The following is a 23545-nucleotide window of genomic DNA, read 5'->3' on the forward strand; positions in this document are numbered from 1 at the left end:
ATCTGTCTCTGCTACCTCGACGATATAGTCGTCTTTGCGCCAGACTTTGGAACACATCTCGAGCGCCTCAAACACGTCCTCACGTGCCTGAAGAATGCTCAGCTCCAACTCAACCTCAAGAAGTGTCACTTCGCTGCTCGCCAACTTACGATTCTCGGGCACGTCGTATCAAAGGACGGTATACTTCCAGACCCGGCTAAGTTACGTGCTGTCGCCGACTTCCCCAAACCAACGACTATGAAGCAGTTACGGAGCTTCGTGGGGTTATGCTCCTACTTTCGCCGGTTCGTGCGCAACTTCGCCTCTATCGTTGCGCCTTTGACCGAACTTATAGGCAGCACCACTGATATTTCGGCATGGTCTTCTGAGTGTGACCAAGCCTTCTGTACCCTTCGTCGTCTCCTCACTTCGCCACCAATACTGCGTCACTACGATCCTACGGCAGCAACTGAGGTCCACACCGACGCCAGTGGTGTCGGCCTCGGTGCGGTTCTCGCGCAACGCAAGCCTGGATTCGCCGAGTATGTCGTCGCCTACGCCAGCAGAACTCTTACCAAGGCTGAATCAAACTACAGCGTCACCGAGAAGGAATGCTTGGGGATCGTTTGGGCGCTTGTCAAGTTCGGCCCATACCTTTATGGGCGTGCTTTTGATGTAGTAACGGACCACCACGCATTATGCTGGTTATCGTCGCTTAAGGACCCATCAGGTCGTCTTGCCCGTTGGGCTCTTCGGCTTCAAGAATATGACATTCGCGTGGTATATCGTTCCGGCCACAAGCATGCCGATGCTGATGCACTGTCACGATCTCCCCTATCCCCGGACATCGCATCTATTTCCTCGGACAACACGTTGTCAGCGCTTGACGAGGACACCATCTCTTCTGCACAACGTAATGACCCATGGATCGCTTCGCTTCTTGACGCGTTATCTGAGGCACCGACACTTCCAACCACTCGAACCCTGCGCCGCCAGGCTCCGCACTTCAGTATTCGGGATGGCCTCTTGTACCGGAGCAACTATTCAGCAGATGGTAGGAAATGGCTACTAGTCATTCCCCGAACGCTGCGCTCTACCATCTGCGCGTCGTTTCATTCCGACCCGCAATGTGCTCACGCCGGTGTTTTCAAGACCTACGAGCGCCTACGAAAAAGGTATTACTGGCGCGGAATGTTTACCTTCGTCCGCCAGTTCATTCGCGGCTGCCACGAATGTCAGCGGCGGAAAAGCCCGCCACATCCTGCAACAGGTTCATTGCAGCCACTTCCATGCCCAGACCGCCCATTCGACCGTGTAGGAATTTACCTCTACGGACCACTACCATTAACAACGGCAGGCAACCGATGCGCTATCGTGGCAGTGGATCATCTAACACGGTACGCTGAAACTGCTGCTCTCCCCACAGCTACAGCACAAGACGTCGCAACTTTCATACTCAATCGTTTTGTGCTTCGTCATGGTCCTCCTCGAGAACTTCTCAGTGACCGAGGGCGCGTTTTCCTCTCCGATGTAATACAAGCACTTCTTCAACAGTGCCATATGGTTCACCAGAAGAGTACAGCCTACCACCCACAGACGAACGGCTTGACTGAGCGGTTTAATCGTACTCTGGGGGACATGCTCGCCACGCATGTCGCTTCTGATCAAACAAACTGGGACCTCGTTCTCCCATTTGTGACATACGCGTATAACACCGCTACGCAAGTCACTACAGGGTTTTCCCCATTTTTTCTCCTGTACGGTCGCGAACCATCACACACCATCGACACTTTACTCCCATACTCGCCAGATCCCTCCGAATACAAGCCTGTCTCGGAAGCCGCTCGTTACGCAGAAGAGTGCCGCAAGCTAGCCAAGCGGCTTACTACATCCGACCAACAGCGCCAGAAGGAGATCCGTGACGACGACCATCGTTCTGCACCGACGTTCGTTCCTGGAGCACTTGTATGGCTTCATGTACCGCCCTGGGCCCCTGGTGTATCACCCAAGCTACTCTCCAATTATCATGGTCCCTACCGCGTGGTCGAGCGTACTTCACCCGTGAACTACGCCATTGAACCCCTCACGCCACCGAGCGACCGTCGTCGGCGTGGACGTGATATCGTTCACGTAAACCGTCTGAAGCCGTACTTTGACCCGCTTGTCCCCACGTGTTAGATCGCCAGGATGGCTTCAACTTTTTCGCCGGGGGTAATTGTAGTGAATAAGAAAGACGTTGATACCATCAGGTCAGCTATCATCAGCACAAGAAGAAGGCACGAGATCGGCGATCAAGCACCGTCATCTGGGTTCGCCTGCGTTCCTTTAGAGCTACCACCCGCTTGCTCAGTCCTTCAATAAACCCCCTTTACAATAGTAATAATCTTCAGTGGCAGCTTTAGGGGAACAGGGCAACTGCGCGAACAGTCCTGTGATGTTCGACAGTGTAGTACAGAAAGAAGGCCCAGACTACGATCCAGTCAGCACCCTACAACTTTTAGCAATTAACGAAAATATGCTATGGGCCTGGGCGAGGTTCTCTTTAATCGGCATCAACTGTAATTGTAATCGTGTTTCTTTTCTGTTTCAGGTAAATTTTGCTAACGCCATGATCTCTTGCTAATATGTTGCTCTTAGCTGGCTCAGGTTGAGGTGCAAAATTAGGAGTACAGTGGGTCTTTTAGTCATGTATCACTTTTGGTGCGTGGAACCTGCGGTAATTAACTCTCTTATTGGTACATAAATGTAGCCCCCTAGCCTTTGATGAAAGTTTTGGTAATTTTTCTCATATCAGGCCCGTGGAGTCGTGGGGAGCATCCGCGTCGCCTGGGCGTGCGCCTTTTCCGGCTAGCCGACGCCGACTGCGATGGATGGGTGAGCCTGGCCGACTTCTGTCGGATTCTGGCCCTGTCCTCACGTGGTGACATGGATGACCGGCTGCGGCTTCTCTATGGCGCTCACTTGGTTGTCTGTCAGCCAGGCGACGTTGAAGATGCGCAACGGGACTCCGCAGACGACAGCCCTGAGCAAGGTTGGTACCCCCCAATATGAAACCCCAATATGAAACAAAAGTTTTGAGCTGTGAGCTCACTGTGAAAGGTCAACAGAGAAAATCCTGTGGGCTTGCCTTGTAGCTTCGTGCTAACCCTTTCAGCTCTGGAATTTTTATTTTTGTCAGACACATTATTTGTCCATATTTTACTAATAGTTAGTGTCTCAGAAGACCACAAACGAAACATTCAGTCGGTAGTGTAAGTATTCATGGATTTACAGTCATGACATAAAATTAGATCATAATGGCCCTATAAACACGAAATGACAAAATGGCAAATTTATTGCTGCGATGCCCTAGAGTGCATGAAATCTGAACAAACGTAGTATTTGAAAGTGTTAGAGCTCTTGAAACGACTTCAGGACTTCAATCTGAAAGTGCCGCCTTGCCGCCTCTGCTTGCCTGCTTCATCATCACCAATGACCTCGATCCAGATTCTTCTTGTTTATGACTCCATGCTCCGCAAAAATGAAATAACGGTGGTGTCGATGGCAGTGGGCATAGTTGAAGAAATATTTCTCCAAGAATGAGCGAGTTCGATTGTGTCTTCAAGGTTCTAGGAGAAATTTCGTCTGGTGTCGTCAATTGACGACACCAGGGCCGAAAGGGAAGCCTTGTTCTTGTGAGTGGAGGACAGCCTTTTTCTTAATTTTGTATGTCGGATTGTCGTGTCTGGTAGGGATGGGAGATGCCCAGTGGCCAGCCGAGATGATCATTTCCAGCCAATTTAGACCATTTGCTTTCACTCATCTCGATTGCAGAGGGTGCGGAGGTTGCCACGGAGGCCGAGGAGTACTTCAGTTCCCTTGAGGAGGGTTCTTCCGTCGACCAAATCTTGTCATCATCCTCGGCTTCAGAGGGCAGCCCTGCACCAAGTTTGCAGCAGCAGCAGCAGCTGCTTCAGCAGCGCACGGATCTCCTCGATGCAGTGCTCCAGCGCGTCCGAGACAGTGACTCTTTCTTTGGCTCGTCCTCCCTGAGCAGCAGCTGTAAGTCTGGCTATATTGCTTCACCCCATACAGTCACAATGTACGGGTTCGCTTTTTACTTCAATGTATGTATGTGTTTGCTCCTATACCCATACAACTTCAGCAACCCCAATTTGGCAGATGAAAATTGTGAAAAACACAATGCGAAATTGCCTGAGCAATTATGTAACCACCCTTGTCGCACTGTATTATATAGCCCTGCCACTAATGAAGTGTCTCTTAAAGGGCACTGAAGTAAAATAATCAGATTACAGTCGAACACGGTTATATCGAACCCACATATATCAAATGTTTGGGTTTATAAAACTCGCAAGTTATCCCCAAAATAAATTATTTTGTAAAGGTATAGAAATTTGCACGTTTATTTAGAACGGTATTTTAACCACCTTTGGATATATCGAGCGTCGCACGAGCTGGAAGGTGCGCTTCGGCACTCGCCGCCCCCGCCCCCTTACGCGATCTCCGTGGCCGCACGGTTTCGCGCACTACAGTCGAGCCCACATATAACGGCCCCACTTAAAACGAACTTTTGCCTAAAACGAACAATATCCGCGTGACTGTGAAAATATTCATTGGTTCAGTGGCACAAAATCGCACTTACAATGAACGTCTCCGAGCGCCGCTGATCGGTTACAGCGGACGGAGTCGGCGGTCTGCTGACTTTCCGGGAAACCAATTTCGACCACCGATCAGGCATTGGCGAGGTGCCCATACATTCTTATTGAACGCCGACCCTGCCTCAGCACTCCTCTAGTTGCTCTCCCCGACCGCTTTTTGTTACGCACCCCTTTGTCCCCCCGCTACTCTGAGCACCTGGCATCGCTAGACGAGGCCCGTGTTTTCACACTGCCATCGATCTTTCGAAGACCAGCTGGCCATCTACCCTGTTTTTGATCGCTGGTACTGTCGTTGGCGTCGCCAGCCTGGAGTGACCAGACCATTTGCCAACATCGTCGGCCACCGACTGTATCCGATAGTCTACGTCTAGTGCACCCGCGTACGCTACCCCACCGGCTCTGATAATTTGCGATTCGTTTCGTGTTTAGGACTTGTTCTCGCTCAATTCGCACTCTGCTCAGCATGCCCTCCGCACGCATGTAGAAGTGCTAAAACAGCTGTTAATACGCGCGGAACGCATCGCGAAATATGAAGTTCGTGAGGCCACGCATACCCATCGGCACAACAAAATGATTTTTTTGACCACCGTCGCCTATTCTTCGAACACCGTCGCGCGCACCGATTCAGGCGGCCATGCACTCTTTCCAAGTTTTTCTACGTGGCAGTTTCGCAGAGCTTTCAAGCAAGCTACCCAACCTGCCTCCTTCCCGTGTGTTTTGGTTATCAAGGTCGCCCTCCCGCTGCATTCTCCCCTGTCTTTATCGCAACTCCTTGCCCTTCTCTCGCAAGTCTGCTCTCCTCTCTTGATCACAACCCCTTCGCCCATCTCCACCACTCCGCGACGCCCGCCACGCTGGCTCGAATTAGTTTCGTTTTCTGACTAGAAACGGGCCCAGAGTTGTTCCGCGCGTTCTGGCATGTGTGGTGCGTGTGCGCGTCTTGCTCGCTCTTGGTGTGCGTGTGTTGTCATGATGGTTGACGGGAGGGCTAGCATGCGGTTTCCTGCCACTCAACAAAACGTCAAAAGTGTGACCACTTGGCTTGGCTTGAGCGTAATCCGCGCGTTGGATGCCGCGTTGCAGAGCGCTTGCTCATAGCCGTTGACCACCTGGCAGCTAACTTGCCGCTTCGGGCGTCCCGATATTCAGCTGTGGAGATGGTGAATATTTCGTGGGTGGTGGTGACGGCTACATGCGTGCGAAACTGTTTTCACGAGGCTGATTTCGATAACATCAGGCCCGATGCCCAGCCTGAAGCTTCCGAACAGGACCACTGCGGCGGCGATTTGTGGCAGCACCTCGTCGACTCCGACCTGGAAGAGCGGGTGGACATCTGTTGAGATAGTTTAATAATGGCCGATGATGATGCCGACACTGCTATAGTGTACTAGAATAAAGTACACTATAACACTGCGGAACCGTGCAAGGATTGGGGCAATGTGAATGAAGTACATAGCGAGAGTGATTCAGAGAAATTGGATTGCGAGAACGACGAAACTTAGGAGCCAGTGCCTCAGGCAGCTTATGCCACGGGCCTCGGCGAATGAGCACCCTGCCACTTTAAATGAACTCGAGACCTCCCTTATCACTTCTGCTCTTCGAAACAAGTGCATCACGGACTTTTTGGGGCAAAAAAAGTTTGTTTTCACTCGCAACTTTTTTTAAAAGCTGTGTCATTTACTACGAACTTCGGAATACAGCGAACATATGCCGCTTCACGCTCAGGTTCGTTATAAGCGGGCTCGACTGTAGTTCGAAGGTGTGCTTTGGCACTCGCAGTGCCCGGCGGCCTCCGGGAGGCACCACGCCTCCTCCAAAACCTGAAACGCCCGAAAAAAAGATAAGGGCGAGAGGGGTCGGACTGCACTATCGCTAACATGCGGAACGTTTTTGATACATGTGTAGATTAACGGATGGCCAGGCGGTAGTGACTACCGTGAACAGTAGGCGATCAGGCTCGCGAAGAACACGAGAACATGTTGAGCCCTTGGCCCAGAACGAACTGTAGTTTATTTTTTCCAAAACGGCCACCCCCGCTGTGCCAGGCTTGCACAGCTCAACACAACTATCAGCGCCGCGTGGGGGCGTTGCATTTGAGCCAACATTGTTACACTCCTCCCCTCTTAGGAGGAAGACTACGGGGAGTACCTATTCACCGGTTTCCTAGTTCTTGTGCCACGTCGCAACTTCGCCGTGCTAGGCGTAGGCACAACAGAGTCACTGTTCACATGCACACCACTGGTGAGCGCAGTGCCGTCGCTCTCCGTGGCACAGCTACTCCCAGAGAAGTTAGTTCCAGGTAGCTGTTCCTGATGAGGCACTTCTGGAACAGCTGGCGCATGAAGAAGCGGCGGCTCCAACTGTGGTGGAGCTGCAGCGATAGCAGTTTCAGGAGAGGCCAATGTTTCTGTCTGCACAAGGCGCAAGTGGTCGCTGTTTTGTTTTCCCAAGGTGCCATCTTCAAAACGGACACTGGCTGATGACGGAGTGACGTCCACGACACTGGCAGGCACCCAGGGTGTGCCCCTGCGAAAGTTTCGCGCGTACACATCATCACCTGGCTGCAGTGATGGAGCCTGCCGGGACCCTCTGTCAGCATACAACTTCTGCTTGAGATGTTTTAGGAATACAGATGCCTGCAGGCTTGGCCTGAGGACATCCAACGGAGTCTTGAACATTCTTTCTGTCAAGAGTTCACACGGTGGCCGACCTGTCACTTCATGTGGTGTGGTCCTATAGTGGAACAGAAACCTGGAGATCTGCGTTTGGAAGTTCCCAGAACCAGACTTCTTGAGTTTGTTCTTCACAGTTTGTACAACTCGTTCAGCTGCATCATTTGAAGCAAGGTGATACGGCAATACAAGCATGCAGCGTATTCCATTTTGAGTTAAGAACTTAAGGTACTGGGCACTGGTGAAGGCAGGACCGTTGTCGGAAGCTATGATATCAGGCAGGCCGTGCTGGGCGAATGCAATTCTCAATGCAGAAATGGTAGCTTCTGCAAATGTGGAAGACATGAGAAAGACTTCTATCCACTTTGAGAACGCAACCACAATAACCAAGAATGTGTGACCTAGGAATGGTCCCCCAATATTAATGTGAAGCCTTGACCATGGTCGCTGTGGAAAAGGCCACGGCGTCTGGTGAACCGGCTGTGCAGCTCGATGTTGAGTCTGGCACATAGCGCAGCTCTTCAAGCTGTTGGCAATGTCATTGTCAATGCCTGGCCACCAAACATGGCTCCTGGCAATCATCTTGCTCTTCTCGATACCTGGGTGGCTGGCATGAAGAACATCAATGACTTTGGGATCACTACTCTTGATCCCCAGAGCAGGCAACCCTCATGGAGACTGAGTTCTGAGCTTCTGGTGTTGAAAGGGTTCCACTCTGGTCCTACTGGGAGGCTTTCTCCTTTCAGAACAGCAAAAACAACATGGCCCAGAAATGGGTCATTTCGTGTGGCTTGGGCCACAACACCTGGTGAAAGGAGTCTCGGATATGCCTCCTCTAGCAACAAGATTTCAGCAGGTCGTGGTAATGCAGTAGTGTCAGTTGGGAGAGGCAGTCTACTAAGAGCATCAGCGCGGCCGAGCTCTTTGCCAGGCTTGTATACAAGTTCGTACTTGTAGGCAGAAAGCTTCAGAGCCCACCTGACCACTCGAAGCGAAGCTTGCACGGGAACGGGCTTGTTGGCACCCAGCAGTCCAAGATGTGGCTTGTGGTCAGTGTGTGCTTCGAATGAGATGCCCCACAAGTACTAATGGAACCGATTTACACCAAACACTAAAGCCAGTGCCTCCTTGTCAAGTTGACTGTAGTTTTGTTCTGCTTTTGACAAGCTCCTCGAGGCAAAAGCAATGGGATGTTTCCCACCAACAGCATCTTTGTGCGCCAGAACTGCACCTATACCATAAGGCGATGCATCACAGCTGAGGCAAACAGGCCTGGCAGGGTTGAAATGCACAAGAACTGGAGCTGATGTCAGCAAGTGCTTGCAGGCATTGAATGCATCTTGTTCATGTATCCACTCCCACTTCTTCCCTTCAAAAAGAAGCAAGTTCAGTGGACGAAGGAGTGATGAAAGATTTGGTAAGAAGCACCTGTAGAAGTTTACAAGTCCCAAGAAAGCCTGAAGTTCCCTAACATCCTGAGGCACAGGTGCATGCAGAACGGCTGCTACCTTGTCAACATTCGGGGAAAGGCCTTTCTTGCTGATGATGTGCCCGAGATACTCAACTTGTGGCACGAATAAATGGCATTTTTCAAGTTTCAGCTTGAGGTCAGATTGCTGAAGCTTGCTAAGCACAGCACGAAGGTTGTGAAGGCGCTCAGCATCATTTGCGCCAGTCACAAGAATGTCGTCAAAATAGACTGCTACAGGGGGCAGTCCTCTGAACAAGTTCTCCATCTCTAGCTGAAATATGGCAGGAGCAGATGAGATGCCAAAAGGCAACTGGGTGTACTGAAATAACCCCATATGCGTCGAAATGGTGACGTACTCCATAGAGGCCTCGTCAAGGACAACTTGCTGGTACGCATCTCGCAAATCCAATTTTGTGAATTTCTCACCTCCAGCAAGCACAGTCTACAGGTCCTCAATCTTTGGAATGGGGTACTGCTCCACTGTTGCCACTGGGTTTATGGTGACACCGAAGTCTCCACAGATTCTGATCCATCCATCCCTTTTGGTCACAGGAACAATAGGTGCAGCCCACTTTGCTGTCTTGACTGGAACAAGAGTGGAATCTCTTCTTAGTCTATGGATTGCTTGAGTTACTCCATCTGTCAAGACGTACAGCAGTGGACGTTTCTTGAAGAACCGAGGCGGAGCATCTGAAAGGACATGTAGAGAAGCTTTAGCACCCTTGAATGTACCCAGGCCTTCTTCAAACACTTCGGCGTAGTCTTGGAGTAGGTGTTTGACGTCGGAAAGTGTGTGTATGTTCACTTCAACGTCGGAGACGCCGATGCCCAGCGCACGCATCCAGTTGCGTCCAAGAAGAGTGGGCGATCCGTCTCCGGTCAGAAAAATAGGTAGGTCAGCCTCTCTGCTATGAAACTTCATACTGACGTCAGCTTCGCCCTGAACCTTTTTTAGTTCTCTGGAATAGCTTCACAGAAGCACTTGTGACGGCTGCACAGGAACCGAAGGCAAAAGCTGAAGAAGACGCGACTTAGCCATGACAGAGACACTTGCCCCCATGTCCACTTCCGTGCAGAGCGGCTTGCCGCAAACGTCAACAGTGACGGTGAAAGGCGGAGGCGGCGTGGCGTAGTCGACCGGCCACATGTGAAAAACTTCGTAAGATGACGTGGTAGCGGCGTCCTGCTTGCGTACAGTATTAACACGATGACGGTTACTCGACGACGGTGAACTGCAAGCCGAGAACGAACGTGCCTTGGTAGGGCTGTTGCTTTTGGCTTGGCTGCCCCTTCGTCTCGAATTGCACACCTTCACCTTCACCAAATGACCTCGTTTGTGGTAGTAATTGCACATTGTCGTCACATGCTTGCATTTTGGTGCGAGATGTTCATCCCCGCAGCGGTGGCAGGTTACGCCCCCAGAACCTGACGAGACACGGTGAGCCCAGAAAGCGCTGCTTCTGTTCGCTTGTGCTATCTCACCTGCGTCCCTTTTTGCTGCTTCCATTGCCAGGGCGGTCTGCACGTCATCGTTGAAGGTGAGGTCCAGTTTTTCCAAAAGTCTTGTCTGGACATCCACGTTTATGCCACACACGACGCGATCGCGGAGCATGTTTTCGAGTTCAGCCCCGAAGTCGCAGTATTCGGACAGGCTTTTTAGCGCCGCGATAAAATTTCTGACAGATTCCCCTTTCGTGCGAACGCGCGAGTTGAAACGAAAATGCTGCACGACGGCAGAGGGCTTCAGACAATAATGGCTTCCAAGAACTTGAAGAATCTCGTCCAGCGTCTTGTCACTGGGCTTGGCGGGCTTGACCAAATTGCGGAGCAAAGCATACGTTTTCTGCCCGCAGCAGCTGATGAACACGACAGTACGCTTGTCTGGGGCGACATCATTTGCCAGGAAAAATGCTTGGAGCCAGTCCACGTAACAGGGCCAGTCGTCTCCTCCCCCCTCGAACGGCTCGAGGTTGCCGAAACTTGGCTTGGCGAACAAATGGCAGAGCGGTGTGGGAATGAAGACTTACATGAAACTTCCTTTCATCCTCGTCGTCAGTTGATACATGTGTAGATTAACTGATGGCCAGGCAGTAGTGACTACCGTGAACAGTAGGCCATCAGGCCGGCGAAGAACACAAGAACATGTTGAGCCCTTTACCCAGAACGAGCTGTCTTTTATTTTTTCCAAAACGATTTATTTTTTTCGAGACGGTGGAACTTGCGCAAACCAGTAAAGACAATGACGAGCACATAGACGACGCATTCCGCGATTGTCACCCTGCTCTGGCAGCAGTTCCACATGAAGTGTCTGTGGATGACATCGTGAAAGCGGACTGCAATGTCCAGGCCGAGAGCTCATGTGATGAGGAGGATCGTCCAGATGAGGCGCTGGTTACACATGCGTATTCTGCCGCTGAAGTGGCGGCAGTGTTCGGCACCATTCACCACTGTATCGGCTAGATCTAGGAAACCCGGCTATCGCATCTAGACAGCCTTGATAAGATCGAGACTAGCGTCTTCGACATTTGAAGAACGAAGAAGCAGGCCATGATTAGCTATTTTTTTCACGCAAATAAATCATTCTGTTGTGGCGTGTGTGCTAAAAAAGTTGTCATTCTTGAATGCACCTATTGTAATGGGATGATCCGCTACTGGTAAGCTCTAGGGACCTCTATTTTTTTATATTGTTACAGTGAGCTGTGATGAAATGGTTTTATTTACAAGAGGTGAGCGATGGTCATTCACGGCAGCGAACTGCAATCTTGCCAACACTGTTCGTCTTCCTCTCCTTCTTTTCTCTGCCTTTTACTAGTTCGTTACATTCCCCCACAAGGAGACGAAGCCAGCATGGCGAGTTATGATGCACAAGGAGGGTAGAAAGTTTTCAGGCGAGCGATGTGAGTGAGCTGCGTTCTGCTCGATGTGGGACAGATTTTTTTTTTTTTCTGAGATCAAAGAGCATTTCGGCGACCCAACAACGAAAAAGAAAAGAGCAGAACAGATGCTAATGCAATGCGCTCAAGTGCCGGGTGAAACTTGCACGACCTACATTGAGGAAGTCATAAAGCTATGTAGGATCATTGACTCCGGGACGTCCGAGGAAGACAAAGTCAAGCACATTCTAAAAGGAATCGCCGAGGATGTTTACAGTTTCCTCATCGCAAAAGACACCTTGACATTTGTCGCCGATTTCATTCGCCATTGCCACACTTTCGAGCGACTAAAGACGAGGCGCATCACGCCGAAGTTCGGCAGGCTAGCCAATGTGACGACTATCGTGAGTGTAGACAGCAACCAGACACTTGATCTTGCATCAACGATCCGGCAAATAGTACGTGAAGAACTCGGCCTGTAAGCGCAAGTGGCACACCACCCAAGCACTCATCCCCCTTACCTGCCACCAGAGTTCGAGCGAAACGTTGCTTCATTCTCCTCGCACCGAATGGCGGAGGGCATTGAGGATTCTGATGCCACACCTCAGTATCAGCCATGTCTCTACAATAGAGGCCCTGCCTATCGCCCTGCCTAGGACAGCCGCGTTCTTATACTCAGGACCCTCAGCCGAACTACATCCCACTGTGGCAAGGACAGTACTGACCCTACTACCAAGATGCAACTTACGAAAAATACAATGGATTCCAAAGAGTGGCAGAAACCCGTTCTTTGGGTGATAACGAACTTCCTCGCCGACAGCAGCGGCCCAGGATTCGTTCCGATGAATATAGTATGAACCGTGACCGTCCCATGTGCTACAATGTGGTTTCACTGGGCATATCGCTCTGTATTGCCACCAACAATGCTGCGAATCACGAAGGACAATGGCGTTAGTTGACACTGTGGCGACTGTGTCTGTGATGAGCCTCGCCGTGAGAAACCGCTCAGGTCGCAAAGTCACGTTTTCATAGAACGATACAATCGCTTTTCTTGGTGTAGGCGGCGAGTGGCTTAATCCTCTTGGTGTATGTGTTGTCAGTGTTTCATTGGCTGGGAAAGTATTTGTATCCAAATTTCTGGTTCTATCTCGTTCGCACAATGGCATTCTTGGTGTCGATTTTCTGAAGCAATGCGGTGCTTCCGTCGGCTGTGGTACTGGGGAAACATCACTAAACAATTTGTTTCTACCATCGCTTTCCAAAGAAGACTACCGTGGCAAAGACACGAACACATTTAGTGTGATTGATGAAGTGATAGCACCATCTTGGTGCTTGACACCCGTTCGAGTCTCTTCCACAGCGGTTGATGCTGCTTGTGTTGATCTCATAGTGGGGCCTCTATGCAAGAACTGTTCTAAGAAGGAAATACTTGTGCCCTGTTCTCTTGTGTGCATGACAAAAGGAGTGCCAACATTGTGGGCGCTGAACTGTTCTGCCACGCCGGTTGTGCTTCCTCACGGGATGAAGATAGCTCTGTTCGATGAAGCCTCATGCAACTCGATAGCAGCACTAGTTACGGACCTCACCACCTCTTCCTCTCCTTGTGATATTCGCCATAATGAGGATCTAATGCTCGATATGATCAGCAAGACTCTCAGTACAATGGAACGGCAAGCGCTGGTGCAGGTCCTTTCTCGGCGTGTTGCTGCTTTCGATTTCAAACATGGAGATGCACCCCTTCAGTTACCTTCATCCCACGCTTGTCACAGAATAGACACCGGCTCTGCACACCCCATCCGCCAAAAGCCCTACCGAGTGTCATCCTTTGAGCGCAAAGTTATCGCCGAACAAGTAAAGGACATGCTGAACAAATGTGTCGTGCAAGAGTCGTCCAGCCCGTGGGTGGCCCGGTAATTCTTGTCAGAAAAAAAGATGGTTCCTGGAGATTCTGTGTAGATTACAGGTGTCTAAACACTGCCACGAATAAAGATGTATATTCCTTACCACGGATTGATGACGTCATAGATTACTTGCATGCCGCTTCCTGTTTTTCAATGCTTGATTTGCGGTCCAGTTATTGGCAAATAAGACTACTTTTGTAACTCCGGATGGCCTATTTGGATTTAATGTCATGCCTTTTGGCCTTTGTATTGCTCCAGCCACCTTTGAAAGATTTATAGACACAGTATTATGTGGTCTAAAATGGGAGATATGCATGTGCTACCTTGACAATGTTGTGATCTTTGGCCGTACATTTGAGCAACATGACAACCGTCTCAGTCTTGTTCTCGACTGCATTGAAAAAGCTAGGCTGGTTCTGAATTCAAAAAAATGTCGCTTTGGCGACCGTCAAACTTTGGTGCTGGGGCACTTGGTCGACAAGGATGGCGTCGGACCCTATCCTCGCAAGACAGAAGCAGTTAGCTCTTTTAAACCACTGGAGTCCGCACGAGAACTTCACTCATTTGTCGGCCTATGCTCATATTTTCGTCCTCTTATTCCACGATTTGCGGAGATCGTGTACTTGCTGACAGGCATCTTGGGACAGGATGCAACCTTCAACTGGGCACCAGAGTGTGACGCCGCATTCTCACAACTTAAGTTTGTACTAACGTCAGCTCCACTGTTGCGTCACTTCGATCCACCTTGCTAGACTGAGGTCCACACGGACGCTAGTGGTATCGGCGTAGGAGCGGTGCTTGTGCAACGTCACAATGGCGCAGAGCATGTCGTGGCGTATGCCAGCCGTTGCCTGAGTAAATCTGAACGCAAGTACACAGTTACGGAACAGGAATGTCTGGCAGCTGTTTTTGCCGTACAGAAGTTTCGTTGTTATCTTTACGGGAGGCCTTTTAAGATAATTACCGATCACCATTCGTTATGCTGGCTGATCGGTTTGCGTGACCCCTCTGGCCGCCTCGCACATTGGGCGCTGCGACTTCAGGAATACAACGTACAAGAGTGGCCGTCGCCACGCTGGCGCAGCTGCCTCTCCCAGATTCCTCTTGCGACTACCGACTGCGATGCTGAGAATCCCCCAGTGCTTCCGCACGCTTGTGCTTGTACCACGAATTTGGTCCCGCGGGGCAAAAGTTGTGGCTACTGGCACCATCACTGGAGCAGCAATGAAAATACGATGCCCATATGGCAGTGTACATATTTCGGACACTCTCCTTGTTGCTCGTGATGGCGATCTTGTAATATGTTTGTAGTTTTATTATTGTCGCATCTTTCAGTTTTTCGCCTCGTGGCAGTGGCGTTGCCAATTTCCGTAGGGCAGTTCCCAAGCGCTTTGCAACGTGGTTCGTGCACTCTTCTTTGTCAATGGGGGTGTCACAGTATACATTTGCCTCGCAGACTGCAGTGTAGGCCTTGCTGTCACCATCACTTAGGAAGCTGGTGAATCGCAGTGGAGTTTCATAAGACAAGATCCTCTGCCATATATTGACAGCTGCCGCAGGTTCCATTGCATGGGATGAGCAGTCAGTGTTTTTTTGGCAAACTGGAAGATGAAAAGCTCGCCATATCTCTTCATCCTCCCCAAGGTCCCTGTGTATACTGCAAGCATGGCAGTGGTTCGAAAGAACTTCAAAATCGAGGCAGAGCCCCGTGTCCAGGGACACGACTGTGCCCACTCCATTGTGGCTTTTATGACCTCTTTTCTGCCAGGTGCCATCAAACATGACTGGCACATCTCTGCCGCCGACTGCGTCCTTCGTGATGTTTCGTGCCTGGTGCAAGTTTTTGCTCACTGCCGTCATCGCCGCACCATTGAGCTTCTTGCAAATGCCGTTGAATGTCTTGTGATGCATCGGGCTCGGAAGACCGAGAATCGCACAAAATCGTGAAAGTTGGTCGTGGCCTGCGCCTATAGCACGTGCTGCCAGAACTGCCTTCACGTTTACAGCAAAGCTGTCACGTGAGCTGCCGCTGTCAAAACGAGCGCTCGTTCCTTGGTCCCCGGCCGAAGCAGTACGTCTCGACGTGTGCGTGAACGAAAGTGCAGATTCAGGGCAATCAGAATTTTGACAGCACAGTTCGAGGAATGCCGAAAGTCCTTTGCGCTTTCCAGCTGCCTCTCGCACGCCGAGCTTCCGTTCGCGGCAGGTTGGGCATTGCGCACCCGCCACAAGTGCCGTCAGCGCATCGATTTCGCAAAGCAGCATGTTCGCAGTAGCAGCATCTACCGGTCTACGTTCACTCTCGAAGAATCCAATCTTCCTTTGGGATGCACTGACGAATTCCACGGCAGCGGCTATTTCACAACCACTGTCGTAGGGTTCGGTGACGGTGTTAGGCCTACCCGAAGTCGGAGCGTCGGGGCGTTGGTCGGGGGCGACATCGTCGTTCACTGTCGCTTTGCGAAGCGTCCGACGCCGTTTCCCTCGATACTTGTGGCGAGTTCTGAACTTTCGATTATCTGAACTGCACTTCTTCGGGCTTGCCATGACGCAAAAATGCAGAGAAACGCAGAAAAACTCGATCGCGACGTCCGAGGCTTCGCTCTTTTGCCGGAGAGATAGGAGGGGGAGGAGCGTGGAGCGCACCGCCGTCCAATGGCGGCCTCGCACTGTGTGCCGCGATATTCAAAACGCGTGACGTACGCGTTGTTTTTCTCGTTTTTTGTTTATTCTGCGTGAAGGCACGAGACTGGCTACTAGTGGATTATCAAGGATACGGCCTTCGCAGCATGCGTGCACGATTGCAAATGGCGGCCAACGCGTCGTTTTCGCGACAGGACGACGCGAACTTCGCCGTTTTTCGCGACTTTCGCGCATTTCTCGCGTCACCGCTGCCCACTTGGAAGCATTTTTTGATAATTTCTCGTGCGAATTTCAGCTTGATATTTTCAGAAGTAATAGATTATAGTCCAAAGATGCCAATACAGCCGGAAAAAAAAAAAGCGAAAATTTTCCGGAAAACCGCGACTTTTCGATCCGCGTCTCCCCTTAACATCGTTATTTATGTTTACAATGTATGTGCTCAGCTGATGTCACTAGCAAGTGCGTGCTCGTGCGTGACAAGAACTCAAGTTTGTGATACAGTGTGCTTCATAGTCACGTAATAGTTTGGGCATGCAAAACCTGACAACTTAGCCTAATTACTTAAGTGCAATTTAGATTTACTCACGCGTCCTTGTAGACCTGCTGCATAGTTAACTCTAATCTCCACCTGCTTACGCGATCCTTCTCTGTTCTCGGCAGACGGAAGCACTGGTGATCCCTCCAGGTCTTCCAGCAAACCATCGGACATGACTCTTCCCGACATGAACCAGGTAAGACTCTCGTGACTGCAAGACAGGGAATGAAGATGCTTGTTATTGGCGGCTACACAAACGAGGAAGATTCGACAAATAATTAAGAATTGTATACTGAAGGAAATTATTGTTGCCTCAAAGGCAGTTCACATAGATTTCTCAAAATAAAAGCTTGTTAGCCCATCAAAAACTTGTTTCTTGTCAGAGGTTTAAATTCATTCTTTGAAGACACCGTTACTTTCATGAACCTCTCTTCACGTTGTGGGCTTCTGTACAACTCGGCTATAATCACTGTCTATATGCTTTCAGTTATTGATCAAATTACCCTGATGCTGCCATCTGCTAGCCTTTTGGTCAGCTGGGGTAGTGGTACAATTACCCTAGAAAGGCTCTTGCCCTAAGTTTTCATTCCTAAGAAAGGATAAATCTCTTATCAACTTAAAAAATTTTTTTTCTGAGAAATACATATGGATTTTAGAGTGGTAAAATGATTGATTTATTAGTTTATTTATTTATTGACTTCCTGTTACCCTTTGTGCTACAAGTGTATAGACGCAATATTAATGAGAACTAGCAAACAACACTGCCAAGGAAATTGTGGGGGACGTTATTAGAAGTAATTGTAATGTAAACTCGAAGAAAGAAAAGCAGACGAAGAGACAACTTGCCGTGGGCAGGGATCGAACCTGCGACCTTCGAATGATACGTCCGATTCTTTACCACTGAGCAACCACAGCGGCTACCCCCCCTTGTTTATAAGGTATATATGCGCACTTAAACGTGGAAGCCTCCTGCCTATTTGGCCGAAAGAAAAGTGTTCTACACTCGCTGTGGTGGCAACAGGTGGTACTAATGCAGTCACGTTTAATTGCACATGTACGCCTGATAAAGTGATTGAGGGGGATAGCCGCCATGGTTGCGCGGTGGTAGACATGAATGAGGCGCAGGCCCTCGCAGAACAGAAACGGTTGTTGGCTTGTAAGGCCTCTCATGGGGCCTGTGAGGTAATAATAAATAAAAAATAAAATAATAATATGTTCATCTAGCATTCGGCAGGCACATGTCGATGACATAAATTGTGCACTGACTTAAACAGCAGTCATGTTGAATTGGGTGCATCATTGCGCTTTTTGGACAACTTGAATTTTTTGTAAGAAATTGTGATGAAAGGGTCGATTTCAGGTCGCAAAAATCCTGGAAAACAGTCGTTACATTCAAGGAATACAGTAGTTGTATTAGCTATAGAGCCATAAAGCAAATGTAGTGTTGTAATCACACCAGAAAATTACTAATTCCTCATTAGTCTCATCATTACTGGTGGTAAAAGTTTCAGTTTCGATTGTAAGTTCTTCCCTCAGCCTTCAAATTCAAACCTATATAAAATAGGTCAACCTACAATCGTGCAAGTACAGTACATATGTGATTGGTGAAATTCATTCTAGATTTGATCTGTCATATCTGTAATCATAACGTCATGGTTTTACCATATTTGCTGCTGTAAAAACATGTCCCAATCAAATGTTGCATTAGGTCTGTTCGATTCACTTGCACCAATCATAATCGGTTCACGGCTGTGCACACGAAGTTCATAAATCGTGCAGCGTGAGTTAAGTGGTGCAGGCACAGCGCAACACCCGAAGCAAATGACTATGTGCTGACAAGGTGCAGGCCTTATTTCTGTTTGCTTAATTTACATTGTTCAACTAATGCTGACCGATGGCGAACCGCACATGTGGACAGTTTATGAGGCGCAAACATCTTGGAAAAACACACCACGTTAGTAAGGCGGATACGGCGCCTACGCCTAAGCGCTGTGTCGTCTGCTCAGCTGCACGCATGGCTGCACCAGGCCAGCACCGTCAGCGTAGGAGGTGCAGGAAAATTGTGAATCAGTGCTGCACCTCTTCTGCACCTTTTGAAACAGGGTTCAGAGGTCGTCAATGCTGCACCGCTGAAACAAATGACAAGGTGCAGTACCTCGTGAACTGGTTAACGTGATGCAGGTGAATCGAACGAACCTATTGACGTTGATGAAACCACATAGCGTCAGCGTTTGTGTGCCTGTTCCGAGTTTCAGCACTGAGTACCTTTTTTCTTTATTGGGTGCCAAGCAAACTGAGAAGGAGTTCTTGCTTCATGATACCTTTCTTAGTCACCTTGTTGCCTCTTCTGACTCGGTGTCCCTCGCATGTGTAGGAACAGTTTGTCCAGATGTGGCAGACCGTGTACAACCTGTTTGTGGGCCATCCGGACGAGCAGGACTTCTACCATGCTCTTGCTTGCACAGGTACGCCAGCCGTGTTGCACCGCTGTGTGTCGAGTTTCTGCAGCCCTAGGAGCGGTGCCGAAACAGTTTTATTTTAATTTTTAATTTTTTTGAAATATTTCTGAGCCAGTAAAGTGCCCTTCTGAACTACCCTATGGAGAGAATTATCCGAAACAGTCTTGTACAAGCAGGTATTGCAAGTGCGGCACTCATCCTTCTCATGCACCAACTACACCCATCATTCCAAACGAGCAGGACTGTGCCAGTCTGCTTACAACTTCGTTGATTTTTTGACAAAATGTGTAGCGCTCACAAACACAGTGTGGGAATTGAGGCTGGCCCGCCACTAATGCGTGGGCTTTGCGCCCATTTCTGCCGTTCTCATATCCGAACATGACTCTCCCCTCCTCCGCGGTTTGTTGCGCCGGGAAGCAGGAGCGACGTTAACCCCTCTCACCTGGTAGCAGATGTCAACTGTGGCGCCGTGCACAAAAGTTCTCGGAACGTTTCGCCCGCGCGTGGGGAGCAAATCAGAACTTTTCCGGGACGACGTAGGGTGAGCACGCATTTCTTTTCTGTCGGTTGGCTCCTTTTGTTTGGAGCTCGTTCAGACATCGCCAACGGTGCCTAGCACCCGCGGCGAACGCTCACCTTTCGTTGCACCTTTTGAACGCTAGGCTGAAGAGCGGTGCGGTGTCTTTGCCTGTGGTCTTACTACGCCGACCCATATCTCTCGAAGCCAACGCGAGCGGATTTTGACCTCACTCGAGCGACCGGGCCCTGTTGTCCCGATATCACTGTGAATCAATTTTGCTCACGGAAATGTGCTTGTGGCACTCTGTGCAGTACTTCTCGCCCCTGACGTGGATAAGCCTATTTGCTTTCCCACCACCCCTTTTGCAACGGGCTCTGTACTGCGTTTTTTGTGTTGCCGCATGCAATGAAGTGTTGCGACTTGTTTTGGGAGCAGTACCATGTTCTTGCCACGCTGCGCTCGACATTATGGTTGTCCGAACGTGCGTGTGCAGCGGCGATGGTTAACGCAGCCCTGCGGATCGCTAGGACCAGACCCACGCTAGTGGCTGTACTCCTTCGGGATACATGTACACTACAACGGACACTAGCGAGAAGAAGGAATCAACACTATTTTCTATCGTCCATGTTTGTGTGCATGCTATATTTTGTCAAAAAATGGACAAATACCAACTAACCTAGTCATTCGTGCTAGCGCACTACAGCATTGTGTTTCACTACCATTACATCATAGTATTCTTATTGCATCCTTGCATTCCGTTGCATTACGTTCTAATTGCATCATTATGTTCAGATTTTATTACATTCACATAGTGTTGTTACACTCCTATTTCACTATATTATCTTTGTACCATAACACTTCCATTTTTTTACTTTTTTCTTGCATTAAAGGCCAACTGCAACGAAATTTTACTTGGGCAGAAACAGCCATAAACATGTAGTATATATGCAGTAAGTTACAATAACGACAGTGAAAAATGTTGCAGTCGTGTCTTTAATTTATAATTGGTGCTGCTATTGCCAGGAAGCAGACGGCACAGAGCTCTAGCGGTGTGCCCAGGCAAATCGGACAGAACTGGATATGATGATTACTACAGAACGTCGCCGCATCGCTCCTTGTGAGCAATCCTCCCTGCCACTGCATCGCTTTTTCCTGTGTTGAAACCGCTTTCAATGCAGCGCGTTTGAAACGTGTCTGTGCCTTTGTGCTGCCTTGGCACCGCCTAAAGACAGTGCGTTTGAAACACGTCCTTGCTGCATTGAAGTCGTTGGCATGTCAAGTTCAAGTCAAGCAGCGTTTCTGAATACAAGGGTCAGATACTGCAAAACCACCAGTGGGAAACCGCCCGGACCAGCATTTGATGAGAGGCATGTTCACACAGCTCTCTTGAGTTAATATAGAAAAAACATACACACACTACAGGCAGCTTCATATGATGCAAAAAGTAGCGATTTCCAGGCTGCGAATTCGCTCGCAGTTAAAAAAACGTCAGGCTCCCGCCACAGTGGTTTGCGGCGTGCTACCAACACGTTGGAAATTTTCGCTTTGATCGCAGCGGTGGGAGCGATTTTTGGTCGAGACCAGTCGAAATAGGGCTGGCCCGGCCAAGCCGTTGATGTGTTTGTTTTACTAATGACCGATGCTGCACATTTTAAAATTAATTTAGATTAGAAAGTGTTCTTAAATGACGAAACACGCGGGCCCTTTGCTACCATTCACGGAAACTTAATGATATCATAATGCACAGATTATTACATTACATTTGAAAAATTCCGTAGCGTCTGCCACAAAGAACGGTGGCAAAAAATCGCCGCTCCAGTTGCAGAGCGAAAATCGCAGAGCATTTTCAGTCCATGTGAAACGAAACCGCCATTACCGGCGGTTGCAAACAGAGTGAATGGAGTGAACGAAACAATTTTTTTTTTGCTTCAATCGCAACATGTGAAACAGCCTTAAGGGGCGCGTCTGCAATGTTCATCAGGGTTCGTAGCGGTCCTTGAAACCCTTGAAAACCCTTTAATTCCTAGATGGCGTTTTCAAGGCCTTAAAAACCCTTAAATTTGTTTAGGTCCTTAAAAGTCCTTTAATTTTGTCAAAGTTCATTTAGCCATAATCTAGCAGACTTTTTTGTGCGCCTGGCAACTATATGCTCTCTAGCCAACAAACCATCCAATCCAATCCATTTCTCTAGCCCTATTGCAGTGTTGTAGTACAGTGTACTCTTTTAGTATACTGTAGTTGTGGTAGCGCTTGCATGGCTACAGCAGCAACGACACAGCTAAGCCTGGCTTTTTTGTGGAGACTGTGCAAGTGTGTGCGTATATTCACAGTCGTGTCACTCACGGTGGATTTATGCCGGGCAAGTATAAACTCCAGCTGTCTTGGTCATGCATTGCTGCTTATAGGGAGTGGATTGCACCTTGTATGTCAAACTGGCATCAGGCGAAGTTTTCCCATGACGAAAGAGCTTTGATATGTCATCTATGGGAAAGTCTGCCTTTAAAAGTCACATTAAAAGTATGAAACACATTGAAATCACAAAAGCGGCTACAGTCCATGATAACTTGAGTGTGTTCATGGTGCCAACCATACAAAATAAAGTACAAATCTTTATGCTGTAAGAAGTGGTGGTGTCATTTTCTGCGGCTTCAAGTGTTATTTTAGGTCCTTGAAAGTTCTTGAAAACCCTTGAATTTTTTGTTTCACTCAGGTGCTATGAACCCTGGTTCATGCTCAAGGAGCACAGAGCAGATGATATTTCTGTCATTCACGTCATTTCCGGTCAGCCGTATTGGCATTGTTCTTTCTAGTTTCGGTCTCAAAAACACCGTTTCGGTCTCAAAAGCACCCAGGGAAGCGCTTGTATTTCGAAGGCGACATTTGGCAGGCAGCACTACCTCTTGCTAGAGTATCCATATATTGACTTTTTGTGGAGTGCCAAATTTCGTTGCAGTTGGCCTTCGAATTCCCATTGCATCATTACACTCCCACTTCATTGCATTCTCATTGATTATCTTCCCGTTCCATTGTATTTTATTTTCATTACTTTATTATTGCATCCTTATACTCCCATTGCATGATTAAATCGGTTAATATATACAGTCATTGCAAGAACAATCACACTAACCCAAATGTCTTGCTTATTTTTGCTGGCATGCCGAGGTATGCACCGCTTTATGATTGCACAAGTGCGGTCATTGCTGGCACAATTTCATGGCAACAATCTTGTTGCTCATCTCGTTGCACAGTGTGAAACGAGGTATTCATAGCAGGTTAAAACTGTTTCAAAATCTGCACCAATGTAGTTACTAGCCCATGCTTTCCAGTGGCACACAATTTTTGCCGATATGGCTGCCATTGTCTTCGAACCTCGAAGAGCAACTTGTAGTTATAGAAGAATGGCTAGTTGGTACTGATCCATAATGTACTGCACAAAAAAAGGACAGAAACATGAAGTAGAGAAAAAGGACAGACAAGCGCAGACTATCAACTGAAGCTTTATTGCAAGAGTAACGCAATATGTAAAGGAAAGGATGAAAAGCAAGGGAGGGCAAAGGGGGGAGGAGAAAAACGCACAAGGGCCCAAGTCAGCAAAACCTAGGCCACATCAGGAATAGCATGCACGTCATACAAAATTTAGAAAGCTCAACTCCTTATCATGTATGGCCACAGAGGGAACACTGACACACAACTCAGTAATCTTGTGAATATGCGCAGCCTCTATAAGTTTGCCCACCCACTACATTTTTATGCCAAAACAACACAGAAGTCTCGTTAAAGAGCGGCACAAAGCCGCAGTCTCTACAGTCAGCTCCATGATGAAGGCCGGAATAG

General features: G+C 48.9%; 1 protein-coding gene across 1 annotated transcript in view; it reads left to right on the forward strand.

The window, feature by feature from the left end:
* Tbc1d8-9 (TBC1 domain family member 8/9) overlaps window positions 1-23545 on the forward strand; it is a 124608-nt gene that overhangs the window by 95331 nt on the left and 5732 nt on the right. The window contains exons 24-27 of the mRNA XM_037430567.2: window positions 2774-3010; window positions 3793-4020; window positions 16858-16928; window positions 19107-19197. Coding sequence (XP_037286464.1) covers window positions 2774-3010; window positions 3793-4020; window positions 16858-16928; window positions 19107-19197 — 627 coding nt within the window. The remainder of the gene's footprint in view (window positions 1-2773; window positions 3011-3792; window positions 4021-16857; window positions 16929-19106; window positions 19198-23545) is intronic.

Source organism: Rhipicephalus microplus, chromosome 7, assembly GCF_043290135.1.
Source record: "Rhipicephalus microplus isolate Deutch F79 chromosome 7, USDA_Rmic, whole genome shotgun sequence".
Lineage (NCBI taxonomy): Eukaryota > Metazoa > Arthropoda > Arachnida > Ixodida > Ixodidae > Rhipicephalus > Rhipicephalus microplus.